Source organism: Meles meles, chromosome 2, assembly GCF_922984935.1.
Source record: "Meles meles chromosome 2, mMelMel3.1 paternal haplotype, whole genome shotgun sequence".
NCBI lineage: Eukaryota > Metazoa > Chordata > Mammalia > Carnivora > Mustelidae > Meles > Meles meles.
This window is the reverse complement of record NC_060067.1, coordinates 30,304,837-30,319,478: the sequence shown is the minus strand read 5'-3', so window position 1 is coordinate 30,319,478 and position 14,642 is coordinate 30,304,837. Positions and strand designations below refer to the sequence as shown.

The 14,642-nt window shown below is 35.4% G+C and overlaps 1 protein-coding gene across 2 annotated transcripts in view; it reads right to left on the bottom strand.

The window, feature by feature from the left end:
- The window catches only part of GABRG1 (gamma-aminobutyric acid type A receptor subunit gamma1), a 72,839-nt gene extending 58,926 nt beyond the window's left edge, over positions 1–13,913 (bottom strand). For both annotated transcript variants that reach the window (XM_045998096.1, XM_045998097.1), the window contains exon 1: positions 13,665–13,913. In XM_045998096.1, the coding sequence (XP_045854052.1) occupies positions 13,665–13,768 (104 nt within the window). In that variant the 5' untranslated portion in view covers positions 13,769–13,913. The remainder of the gene's footprint in view (positions 1–13,664) is intronic.
- Between the last annotated feature and the right edge of the window lie 729 nt (positions 13,914–14,642).

Genomic DNA, 14,642 nt, shown 5'->3' with positions numbered 1-14,642 from the left:
ACACTCTGCACAACTGTATGTGGTGACTCTAAACCACCATACCCAAAAATACAAAAATAAAAGGTAAATAAATACAAGAAATTTTGTAATAACTGGTGAGATATTTAAAAATGCATGTGTCAAAAAAAAGAATAAAGGAAAAAGTATTGAACACATCTATGATTCTTCCTTTCAATTCAGAAGAACCCAGGTATCACATTCCAGCAATTTGTCAGAGACTGTCTTGTCATCAAATCATGAATGGGTGACTGACCTGCCACATTTATGGAGAGGGGCATGACTATCAAGTTTTATGACTAGAAGTGAGACTTTAGAAATCAAGTAATACCATTGCCTTTATTTTATAAATGAGAAAACTGAAGACAGTAGAGAACTAGCCAATGCACAAACTCACTTACTATCAAAGCTGAGAATCAAGTCCTAACTCTTCACTTAAGGCTTCTCACTATACCGTTGTGTTGAACAAGCATATGGATTCAGCTTAATTCTGCACCGTGGTAGAAAATGCAGCAATATAGATATTCATCTACAATTCATCAAAAGTAACAAACTACTCTTCTCTTTATTACTCATAAAGAATGCCATCTTCAAATGAATATGATCATCCTAGACTGAACACCTACTCTAGTACATCTCAGTCCCCCAGTGAAAAACGGTCCAAAGACTAGACACTTACATTAGTGAAGTCAGGTAAATCCAAAATATATGAGTTATTTTTATATGTTTCAGAGACAAGCTTCCCTCTAGCAGTAAACATGCAAATTTGGTTCAATATCTTGAGTTGATGTTTCTACAGTATCCTTTTAGATTTCTTCTGTTTTGTACATAAACCATCTTAGCTAACGCAGCCTTCACTGTCTTTATCCTTCTTAAATTCTTTTCCTGGGAAGCCTGGGTGGCTCAATCAGTTAAGCGGCCCACTCTTGATGATCTCAGAGTCCTGAAACTGAGTCCTGCTTCAGGCTCCCAGCTTAGAGGGGAGTATCTTAAGGAGTCTCTTCCTCTCCTTCTGCCCCTCCCTCCACCCACATGTGCTCTCTCTCTCTCTCTAAAATAAATAAATAAATCTTTAAAAAAATTTCCAGTTTTATTGAGATATAATTGACATATACTATAAATTTAAGATTTACGGCAGAATGATTGAATATATACATATATTGCAAATCCACCCTTTTATCCTTAATGAGTACAAATTAATATTTTAAATTAAATCTTCACCTTTAAAGTATTTGCTACCTCAATTTTCTCCATAGTAATTCTATCAATAGTTATTAGCAACAGATAGTGGGGTGGGCTATTACTCTCAATATTTCTTCTCTCCTTCTTGTCAGAGAATTATACTTTTCACTCCACTGACTTCCGACTTGGTCATGTGACCTGAAGTGTTCCTTCCTTACTGGAGGATTATACTTCCCTATTGAACTCAGGTGTGATCCTGTGATTTGCCTTGGCTAATGGAGTATGTGTGATATGCATCACTACTAAGCAGAAGGTTTAATGGCAGTGCACATTTCACCATATCATTCTTGTGCTTCTGCCTAAAGACCAGCCTGCATAAAGGTTTCACCATTACTTCACTCCCAGAGTGAAGACAGCATGGACAGAGCCACAGTTGACCCAAAAGGGACACATAGCCTGAATGAGAAATCAGCATTCAGTGTCGTAAGCCACTGAGATTCGAGGGTAGTGTACTACCACAGTACACAACTTAAATACATGTGTGAACACTTACGGTACATTAAGTTAGCAGGTTTTTAATGAAGAGCTTATTTATATCAATTGTCCTGCCATATTTAACTTTAAAAAGTATATAGTATAGAAATAGAGTTATATGATTTATTTAAAATAATTTATTTCCTATAATAAAATACATACATATACATACACGCATTCATTCATAAACTAAAGCACTGAAAATACTGAAGTATAAAGAGTCCCTGCTAGAATGTCCTCCAGGAAAGTTATCTTATCTAATTAGAATTGCTAAGACACTGGCAACAGCCCAAATTTTAGAGCATCCATTTAGCTTTAAATTCCAGTTTTATAGAATGAAACATCTGGTGGTTAGAGGCAGGCCAGTGCACATATAAGCAGTGATCTTTCTTTGAAACATGATTGTAGTCAAATGGAAGTTTCCAGGGAAAAAAATAAAAAGCTTTTTCTATTTTTGAACAGTAGCAACATCCTGATAATCCAAAAGCACATGCTCATAGTGATTTATATTCCCCTTTCCCCAGCTAGCTCAGAGGTTAAGATGAGAATCTCAGTGCTACCACAAAGCTAACTGTCCTCACTTTTGGCAAAAATAGAAAGGAAATTTCATTACAGTTAATCTTTTCTGCATCTTCCCTCCAAGCTTTCTAAATTACCTTCAGAATATTCATTAATTACATTAAGATCTCATTGGTATTATTTTGGTGATGAAAAAGCGCTTGTAATTTAAAAAATAATTCACATAGCTTATCTGATGTCTTAATATCTTTTACAGGCTGGGGCACTCTTGTAATGTTTATATACATTGAGTGACCATTCATTTGGGGGAAAGAAGTATGATTCTTATGTAACACTGAGACTTTCTTGACTCGTGCTCAAGGACTTCTTTTAAATAACTTGAATAAATATAATTTTGCAATTAATGGAAATGCATTTAGACCCCTGAGTATAAAATTTTCGTAACTGTTACGTTAAAGATTGATATTTTTTATTGTTACTAACAATAGCTGAGTGCTTATACGGCACCATTAATTTCTTACCATGTTTCAGGAATTGTGTGCTACATTCTTTCCACATTTTATTTCATTTAATCTAGAGTAATCCCATGAAATAAATATTAATATTTCTACTCAACGGATGAGAAAAAATAGATTTATAGGCTTTCCAGGACATACCCTATTAAATAACAGAACAGAGAATATTAACTTAATTTGAAGGCTGTTTTCTCTCTCTCACGTTTTTTGGGGTTTTTTGGGGGGGGTAGTTTCCATAGTATCATCTCGTTTTATCTTTAATAAAAAATCCAGGGTGGTTGGACTTGGACTGCGAGTTTTCTAATTCATAAGAATGCAGCAACACTTACAGTAGGTAATTAGTACATTTGGATTGTAAGTGGATAGGATGCTAATCTCCATCCTTGAATTCCAAAAGGTTAGAATAATAATTTGGGGGAATCACACACACATTTGCTGATGAAAAAGGCTTAATAACATGTGTGTTTAACTTTCAATCCAATGTTTCAATTCATTTATAGGGGTAATATCATGTAGTACAAATGTGCTACCTTCTGAAAATGCAAAGACAAAGTTGTATTCCTGATCTAAATTACCTTATTTTCTAATAAAGGAGAAAACTATTTAAACAAATGGTATAGAAAACCATCATATGTGGGGTGCCTGGGTGGCTCAGTCATTAAGCATCAGCCTTTGGCTCAGGTCATGATCCCAGGTTCCTGGGATTGAGTCCTGGAGTCCTGCATCTGGCTCCCTGCTCAACGGGAAGCCTGCTTCTCCCTCTCCCACTCCCCCTGCTTGTGTTCCCTCGCTTGCTGTGTTCATATCTGTCAAACAAATAAATAAAATCCTAAAAAAAAAGAAAAAAAGAAAACCATCATATGCAAAGAGGTTTATCACAGTATTATCTATGATAGCACAAATTTTAAATACTAAGAGTATGTTTAAGTAAATAATTATGTAACCCTATGATTTGTGGATGTATCTGTTTAACTGACTTTGTGAATAGTCTACAAAAATGGAAAATTATTTTCATATTTTAATGTCATATGAAAAATAATATAACAATTTGTTTTTACCAAAACCTACATGTAAAATGGCTCAAGATTTAATGGAAAAGTGGCATAATGAGTACACTAAGAATTCTACACTAGCAGAGGTGCAGAAAATTGAATTTTGTCTATATGCTAATAGTGTGCTAGACTTGTTGTAGAATTTCATAATATAAATACATGAAAAGGAGGTAATTTGTCATTAATGACTACCTAGAAATGAGTTGCCTTTTCCTATAAATCAGATAGCATTTTGAAATACATTCTTTTTTTTTTTTAAGATTTTATTTGTTTATTGGACAGAGAGAGACACAATGAGAGAGGAAACACAAGCAGAGGCAGTGGGAGAGGGAGAAGCAGCTCCTCGCTGAGCAGAAAGCCCAAGGAGAGGCTGGATCCCAGGATCCTGGGATCATGACCTGAGCCCAAAGGCAGACGCTTAATGACTGAGCCACCCAGGCGCCCCTGAAATGCATTTCTAATCATAAAATTAAATAATTAAACAGAACCTTTTATGGAGAGAAACAGAGCTTGATGCTCTGCTGAGAAAACAACAGTGACAGCCCTGAAAATTCGCTACTCAGTTCTTCCATGGGAACAGAGTTGACTGATATCCCAGCTGCGAACTCTCCAGACCAGACCTGCATGGGCACCAGACCCAAGTTTCCCCCAGCAGCTTTCAGTAATAGCTGAACATAGAGGCAGTCCTAGTACCTGTCCATTCCTGCAGGACTAGGGGCTTCTTTAAAGGACAACTCCTGTTAGACAACTCTCACTGGCCTGGTCAAAACTTTACTAGAAGTGCCCAGGAGTCTGAGACTCCTCTGACACAAACTGCCCCCACCCCCACCCCCAATCACCAGAGAGGTGTCAGATCATTATTATCTGAGACCCATCTCAGCTTACTTCCACTTCCTCCTATTTATCTTACACAGCATTTCTCTCAAAAATCTCTTCCACGTCTAACTCATCTTGGCATCTGCTTCTTCGTTTCTGCTCTCACCCTTTTTTAACGGACAGCACTAATTATTTACTAAAGAAAATTTTCGAGTCACCTACACCAATGTTGGTTTGTCTTTTTTTGCCTGAGCTATTTTAAGACAGGACACAAATCAATCTGTTTATATAAGTTATTGTATGTGAAAAATTACTTTAATGAACATATTACTGTTCTTAATAAAACAAGCAAAAGTTTTTAACTAGTAATAGCAAACACAGGCTAAGTAAAACAAGGTATGTTATACCATATAATTATGAAGAGAATTCATCTTTATAGCTAGAGAAAAATCATATAAGTCTATAGAAAGTCAATCAATTAATATAAACTATCTTTCATAAAAAAGCTCAACATTCATCAGGGTTTGCCCAGGATGGCTTTGGTTTACACCTGTTGTCCTAGAACAATAATAGCACCCTCTTTCACCCACAAAATGGCCTAATTTGGAAGATAAATTATATAGCCATCCTTTATATAGTTCATACAGAGGTGACTGCAAATGCCCTGGTTCTGACACCTGAGAAAAACTCTTCCATTAATCTCTTTAAATGATGGAGATGAAACTCCAAAGTCAGGCCTCATTTATGAGCTGTTGCTCATAGCAGATAGCATTTATTTATAAATATCAGATATATTTCTATAAGCATAAGTCAAGCAACAGGTTCCAGAAGAGAAACATACCCCTTTTAATGTTTCTGAGTAAAAGAAATCCTAACGCCAAAGCCTACAGGAGCTAGCTTTTAAAGAGTAATTAGAGCTATTGATTTTAGACCTGAAATTAAAAGATGAGAAAAACACAGTAAAAAATAAAAAAGAGAGGGGCGCCTGGGTGGCTCAGTGGGTTAAAGCCTCTGCCTTCGGCTTAGGTCACGATCCCAGGGTCCTGGGGTCGAGCCCCGCATTGGGCTCTTTGCTCCGTGGGGAGCCTGCTTCCTCCTCTCTCTCTGCCTGCCTCTCTGCCTAGTTGTGATTTCTCTCTGTCAAATAAATAAAATATAAAAAAATAATAATAAAAAAATAAAAAAGAATTTTTTTTCTTTCTTCCTTTAATTTCTAGCTGCTAAATTCTTTTGTACAGAGCTTCTTTCTACAGTTGTAGCTCTGAATCATTTTTATTATTTGTAAAAGTTAGTAGGGAAGCAAAAGAAGTAAAAGCAGGACAGGGTTATAGATCTGAACTTTCAGAGTTTTAGAGAGGTGGAATGATAGTCCACTCAATTGGATGATTATTATTTTTTTTTTAGCGCAGTGGAATACAGGATCCATCACTTGACACACATAAAGGCGAATACTTAGGAAATTCAAGGAAGGAAGAGGGAGCCTAGCCCCCCGAATATTAAGTAAATGTGTTCCACTTTGTGTTTCCAAAATGTCCAGGGCTTACCTCTCCCATGAAATTATCACATTGTATCTTAATTAACTACCTTATTTATAAATGACCTTCTCTAAGCTCTTTGAAGACAAGGGTTAAGGTTTTCAGTGTGGTATCCTTGGTACACAGCCCAATGCCTAATACATAGTATGTGTCCAATAAAAATATTCATTGAATAAATGGAAAGAACATTAGATCTCATCTTGCTATTTGCAACTAAAATTGCAGTGAATCAAGGAAATAAACAAATAAAAACTGTAACTGTTGGCCTTAATAGGAGAATTTATTATTATAGGTAATCTAATATAAAATTAATTAAAAAAACAAAGTACCTTTCTGATACCAGCAGCAACCCCTCATAAATAAAAACAAAAATTTTTTTTTCACAATAACAATATGGCTTATACAATTACTAAGAGGAAATGTAATAAGGTAGGTGTAAGTTTTATGTGAAAAAAAACAAAAAAATGAAGAATAAAAAACAGAAAAAAAGGCAAAGTAAACATTTTGGCTGTAAAACAACATTGTTAATATATTTCCCCAAATTAGCTTATAGAGTTAATGAAGTTTTAATTTGAATCCCATAGTTCAGATGTTAGAGGTTAAAATCATTATAACTAAGTACAAGAATCAATATGGGAGTTTATAGAAATTAATGAAAAAGGGAATTGTTAGGTGAAATTTGCCCTGCCAGAATAAAAAAAAAAAAAAAAACACACACATTTTTTTAGAGAAGAGAAAATAAACCATTATTTTCATTAAGTCTATTAAAAATGACAACTGGGTTGAAAGTATATTAAAATAAACACTGAATTCTCTATTGTTCCAATTTATATATGTAGATCTTGACAGAACATAAATTAGTTTTAGAAACAATATAATTCTTCATGACATTCATATTCTCTAAGCCTTTGATGCTCTTATGCATCAGATAAATTCTATAAGTGGGCTAAAAACTTTGCAAAGTGGAGGCTGATTAAATTAGAACACATATTAAAAGATCTTAAATTAAATTGAAGAAGGAAATGGCAATTAGTTCCTTTGAGTGCAGAAAAATATACTTTTTTTCCTAAGTCTTGGGATCATGAAATGAGAGATTAAAATATTTTCATTGACATAAGGATACCTTCAGACCCATTCACTTAAAAAGAAGAGAATCCAAATGCATAGAACAAAAACAGCAAAACTATCTTTCTAGTTATTCCAGGTGTGACAGTTTGAAGGTTTTTCAAAAAGAACTCTTAGTAAGGAAATGACAGACACAAACATACACTCATAAACCACCTGCACAGAGCCACAAATTAGTTTATAGAACATACATGTCTGAGTAACACTTAAATTTAATCTAGGCAATATAGTTACTTTGTTCTAGTCAATATGGCTATTTTGTGGAAAAGGCAATCTTTACACAAAACACTCTTCTTCATGTGTTGGAAGATTATTTTGATAATTATACATATCTAGGATGAGTGAGAGTTGAGTAATGTCCCTGTGGTTAAGCAATTCACAAACTGTGCAACCACAAGTAACAGTCCTAGAAACCTACTCAAATATTAACTTGTCCAGAATCTGATTCTAGCAGTCTTAAAAGCTACCTGGAGAACCAAATCACACCCTGATCATACCAATATTAAACTATTTATATTAAATTAACTATATTCCAATCGTAGACTTTCTGAAATGCCCAGGTAGCTGCAGGTTAGAGTGCTTCTCTGTCCTTAATGCCTAGCACAATCTCTACTACTGTGTTACTCAACGTATTTGTCTAAAAATAAGGAGAAATTTTAAATCCCCAAATACATTTTATCCAGGAGGAAATGGATTCCTACAGTTTGGAAGTTCACTATTAAACTAAATGATACAGGCTACAACAGGATGTTGCTATTTTATTTATTTTTTTAAGATTTTATTTATTTATTTCAGAGAGAATGAGCATACGAGAGAGAACATGGAGTGAAGGGCAGAGAGAGAAGCAGACACCCCACTGAGCAGGGGGAGCCCCCCTCCCCCCCGCCCATGTAGGACTGGATCTCTGGGACACCAAGATCATGACTGGAGCCAAAAGCAGCCAGCCAACCAACTGAGCTACCCAGGCACCCAGGATGTTGCTATTTTAATGCCACAGGTTAGATGACCAGAGTAAAGGATCTCTCAGAAGATGTAGAAATACAGTTTTCAATTTTAAAAGGTCTATTAAACTATGAGACTATACTGCTGGCCACAGACTAGTAATGTTCTCTCTCTCTCCAATCTCTCTGTCTCTCCTTCACTAATGCTGATCCATGACAGCTGACAGCATTCAGTCTTTCCCCAGAGTTGCAACTGATGCCGGCTTCCTTGATGTCCCCATTAGAGCTCATCTAGAATTCTGAATAGCAAATATAGCATTCTATCACCAACATAAACTACTAGAGCTCAGGTTCTCTGGGGACAGGGACTCTGTCTTCTTTGTCCTGTGCATCTAGCATATATTCTTACATATATGGCCCGTCTTCAGGATACAAACACTATTAGGGAAGGATTCTGTCTTACTTACCACTACATCTCTGGTTGTTAGAACTCTGCTTAACACACAGTAGGCACTGAGTAAATATTTGTTGAACGAATGCTAATGCTCAATAAATGTTTACTGAGTGAATTAATAGCTAAGACTATTTCCTGAAACATGAGGCTTCAGTTGGTTAAACTATTTTAGTACAAATAGAATTAGATTCTGAGATATTTAAAAATAGAAAGAGACATAAATTTCATCTGCCTCCCACAGAGTACAAGAACTCTAACAAGCTTCTGCTTGAAGAAGTCTAGTGATAAGACATCCATTATTTTGTTAGAGGCCTTTAGTGTTAAAGAAAATCTGCCTCCCCATAGCTTTCCCTACTCGCTTATGGTTTGTTTGCTATACCTATGTGTAATAAATTCAACCATGATTTTATATAGCATCTTTAAAAATAAGGTGCTATCTGAGTCCTCAAAAAAAACTTATCTGAATTCCAAATTATTCCTTTTAACTCTTTAACCTATGATATTCTTTCCAGATCAAGCGTTCCACTTTGTTGAAGTTTTTCCTAAAATAATTAATCTAGCACTACACATGCTATTCCAGATTATGTGATAGGTACACAGTAGATTTTTATACTTACTATGCTTCTACCAATGGCATTGTCTGTTCCTTCCTTTCCTTATTCCTAACATCCCTCCTTTCCTTTTTTTCTCATTCATCCATAGTCACGTTATTTGCTGTAATTTATATTGCATTTGTAATCTGAGAAGTGTGAAAGAATGCAGGCTCTGGGCATAAAACACATGGACTTGAGTCTTGGATTCAGCATTTAGCAGCAATAAGATGTTCAGCAAGTTCCTAAAAATTGTTGTGCCCCAGCTTTCCCATCTGTAAAATGGGGAGAAGAACAGTATCTAAGTAGTATTATCCCTTCATACTTGACTGGTTACTTGGCTAAGTATAACGTTCCAGATTGAACATTTATCTTTATGATTTTGGAAACACTTCCCCCCATAGTCTTCTGGTATTGTGATGAGAAGTCTCATGGCTCTCTAATTTTCTTTCCTTGATTGAGATCTGTTCTAACAACAGACTGTTCTGTTCAACTTTGGAGTTCTGAGTGTATGTTTCCTTATTGTGACTACAAGATGTTTTGGTTTGATTAATACCATAAATCTAGGCCTTGGCAGTGAGTATAAACTACATACAGGTAGTATTTATGTCTAGTCTATTCACCACTGTAAACTCAGCGTGTTGCACTGTGTATGGCACGTAACAGGCATTCAAGAAATATTTGCTGATTAAAAGAATGAATGATCTCTCTGGAATCCAAAACATATCTAATAATGCATAAGGATTCAAGGACTTTACTGTAATTGAGACAACTTTAACCAGTATAAATAATACTAGAATCACTGTAATTCTCAGAATATCTGTTGTTATATCTTTTCGGTTAAAATTTTAAGTGCTATGTACTTGGCACAAGTTTTCTCTCTTGGTCTTGAAACAAGCTGGAAAGGAGAATGTCATTTCCATTTTCACAAATGAGAACTCTCTGCCTCAAAGATTTTCCTGAAATCACCCTAGTGGGAAATGGTGGAGCTAAAACCAGAATTTACATTCTGATGGCCAAGTCCAGGATTCTCAATTGGTACCTTGTGTATATGTGAATTATTCTCCTGAGGCCCATACATTTAATTTATGCCCACCTTTCTCTTTCTCTCGTGATAGTCATTTATCATATTTTGATAATATCTCAAGAGCCTTTTTTCCCCCACTTTTCCACCTTGCCTTGTCTCCTCTCCTTTGGGACCCTGCCTTCATTAATATTTTCTTAGACAAATTCTAATCACTTTTATATAACTATAAAATATTAGATTAGCCTATTTCATGATTGAATGAAAAGTCTAACATTTGCTTTTGTTGCTTAGGCAGAGGTATGTCTGATAGTATATAATGAAACAAAGTAGAAGAGGGATATAGCTAAAAGACTCTATACACAGGGGATTTTCTATTATAGCATTTGCATTTTAGTTCCAAAAGAATTTTGTCTCTTGGTTCTTTGAATATTTTATTGTCATGGAACATCATTACTCAGTAATTTTGTCCTCAAGTTTGCATCAGTGTTTTATTAGAAAATTAAGTCAAAGCTCTAAATGCCGAAAGAAAAACCATTCACTACCACCTCCACAAAATACATTACTGAAATTACTTGAAAATAATACATTTTATAAAGGAAGTGTATTTGAATATTTTCATGTGGTCAACTGACTGTTAAATTGTACGATTATTGACTCATGAAATTGTTTGGAAAAAACAAAATAAGTTTCCCTGGGCTCTCTCAAATATAACTTCTTAGTTATATTTGAAGCTTATCATAAATTACTTCTTAGAACAACTAAAGTCTCCAAGCACTTTTTCAACTCTTCTTAAAAATCTGATCAGAATTAGATTTTTCCAGCATTATAAATAAGTCAAATCTAGCTAAGAAATTTTAACCAACTTCTCAAGATGCCATGGAGCCTCACTGAGAATGAAACACAGGAACCATGAGTACAGTTTTCAGTTACAACAATAGGATAGGCTTTCATACTTCAGCAATATAAAAATCAATAGTGTCTCTCCTTTATGCATTTGATGGAAACTGATGAGGAAACAAGCTATTGTCTCTGATTAAATATAAGAAATAAAAAATTCCAGTTTGGGTAAATTCCCAAATAGGTGACTTTGAAGATTTATTTTAGAAACCAACATAAGACAACAAAAGTCTTATATACAGAACCATTTATGATTAGTTTAAAAGAAAGGCCCTTTCAAATAAGGAGAAAGGGAGATGAAAATATGAATGTAACTGGTTTATACATGTTGACACCAATTATCTCCAGCTAAATATTAATAGGGTAAGAACTTCACCACAGCTGCAGCTACTTTAAAGTGAATATAAACTCTCATCATGGAGGCCCTGACAGCTAATTATAACAGAAACATATAGATTTATTTTTGAATATTCTTTTATTGATTGGCCAGAATAATCCAAATTACTTATACTATTATGATAAAATCAATTATTTATCTATTTTAACTGCATAACACTTCTCTCTCACTGACTCTTCCATATGGTAAAAAAAAAAAAGGTACATGAAATTCCAATTAGAATTTTACTCTTTAAAACTGCAAAGAAAAACCAATAGAGTAACCATTGAGTTGCTTTATGTTTTAGTTCAAATCTAAGACATACTGATAATGAAAACTTATAGAAATCACAAATGATCTACTGCCCTTCATTTCTTAGATGAATTAAATGTTTAAAGAGGGTAAGGAGTCTTGACACAGATCATGTCTCCACACTTCCAGAACCCATCTGTGGCAGCTAAAGTACATAACTACCTCTGAACAGCTTGAAGAGAGTTCTGGAGCCAATTATGAAAATTGTAATGTAAATATCCTCAAAAACAAAATATGTTATGCCTTTATTATTTCTTTAGATGCTTTGTTTTAGATATTTTAGTAATCAGTTTGTCTATTAGTTTCCAAGGGAAACTTGCAGTTATAATGGCAAAGGAGCATACAGGTTGTTATTTCAAAAACCCACTGGGTAAATCTGTTTTTACTTATGAGAATACAGTTTCATTTGTAATATTATGAAGATGCATGAAAACACTGATACATGATCAGCCAAAATATCTTCTATAATTTTACAATATATTCAAAGGAATGTGATTATGATATGACTTATATGCAAGAAATAATTAGTAATATGTTTGTGTCCATGCAGAATGAACTTAAGTTTTTAGGGAGAAAGGTAAATAAACTAAAACTGTAATACTTAAAAAAATCATATGTCAAACATTTTCTGGCAAGTCTAATATTGCTTAGCATACTTTAATCCATTCTTTGTTTTTGGAGAGAAGATATAGTTGTTCTATCTGCTGATAATGACAAAGATATTCATCTAGCTATATAGTAAAATTAATCATAATAATTTTGTTTTAGTAATGATGCAAGTAGTTATAAAGACATGTTTCCATCTGCATAGTGATTACATTTTACTCGAGTTCTAAACAGTATCACATAATACAATAATATAGTGTTAAATGTGCATTCATATAAAACACAGTAACATGATATGAATAGTATGTCCAAGACCATAATAGAGTCTGTGCCTTAATATATTTTAACTCCTTTCAACCACTACTCTTATATCCAGGTGCAATACCTGGGCATTTTATTTTTCTGTCAGATGATTTCAAAGTTTTATTGGAAGATATTACAGCCAAAGGAGCCCAGATCCTGTTCCTGTTAAACTGGAGGCTTGGGGTTGCTAATGTCTCTCTCTTTGTCTCTCTGTCTCTCTTTCTCTGTCAAACACACAAACACACATACACACACACTCACACACACACATTCAAAAATTATTCAGATAGTTCAATAAAATATGCATATCATCTCTAACTTAAATATAACACCCTCTTAACCCTGGTTTTTAAGCCATATTTATAATCTCTCTCCAATATGTAACTTTGGGTTTTTTCCAGAATAGCAAAATAATAATAATAATAATAATAAAGAGAAAAGCGTTATTTACTTATAGAAAAGCATCATGCATACCATTTTGTGTAACAAGTCTCTAAAATAACTTTCTCTTTAAAATGCAGAATTATCCAGAAAGTTCATCAATGACATTCATTGACTAAATTCAGTACCAAAATCATTTTTACTCCCCCTCCTAGGAACTGAACCTTTACTAGTTTCCACTGTGCCAAGTCAAGCAAGCCCAAACAAAACAAAACAAAACAAATCCAAAACTGAACTGCCTTCCATGCTTTCACACATAGGATCATCTCATCCTATCTGAAAATAAGTGTATCTAACCAGAACATAAAACGATGGTAAAATATTGCGCTTGTGCCCAGAGAAATGCGAATTACCTAACTTAAAATGATTTCCAAAAGAAAAAGAAATGAGGGGGAAGGGGGTTGATCCCAAAGAATAGTTTTAAGTCCTTGAATTTACTCACCAGTTTCCCAGATGCAGGGTCAGTAACAAGAACATGAGCCTCACCACTCTACTTTGACTCCACAGAAGAAAAGGAGAGAAGAGAAAAGCTTTCCAAGAACCCATCAGGATCGCTTTTTCCGCTCAGTTCTCCCAGCTAGGACTTTTCCTCCCACCTCAGCAGCAGCCAGGAGAGTACGGTGGGGATGCGTGTGGCACGGCAGTACACCTCGCAGCCAGGTAGGATGCGACTCCCAGCGGAATGAGCCGGGAGCCAATCAGACACAGAGGAGGCTGGCATAAATTATCTGAAGAAGAGTTGGACCAATCTACGGCCCAAAGAGGCGGGGCTTCTCCTACTAGAAATCGAGCCCAGTGGGGAAAAGGGCTCCGTTTTTCCCAAAAGAAAAACAAACCTCTTCTCTCTCTCAGCCTCAGAGAAACGTTTGAGTGGCCTTGACAGATTCCCTCCCTGGGGAAAGAAGCTTCCTTTTTCCCCCTGGCCTTGTCTCCTGCCTGACACTATTTCGGGGGCCACTGCCTCTTTCTCTCCTGCATTTGAATTCGGAGTCTGCCTTCCCAGAGAGACCCGTGGCAAGCTCACACAGTACCTAATCTGTTTTCCCCAGGCTCACGAAGGTTCTGCTAATTTTTGTTAATTATCGTTGTTAATTTTGAGTGTTGGGCGTTGTCTCATTTCGCTTTGCAGTCCCAGCACCTGGCACAGTGCCCGGCACAAATGAGCTCTCAGGAGATGCTGAATATCTAATTGAATGAATGAATGAGCGGGCTCGGTGCATTTCTGACAATCACGTTTCCACCCCCCTCCCGCTGCCTTTATGAGTGAAAAGATTGGCAGTCTCCTCTCTCAGGGCACTAAATCATGCTCCGGAATAATGCCTGGCAAGAACTATCTCATTTTACAGAAACATAAAGAAAAATTCTATTTTAAAATGGTCCTCTTAGCCACAGGAGCTGAGACCTAGTACATGGGTAATCC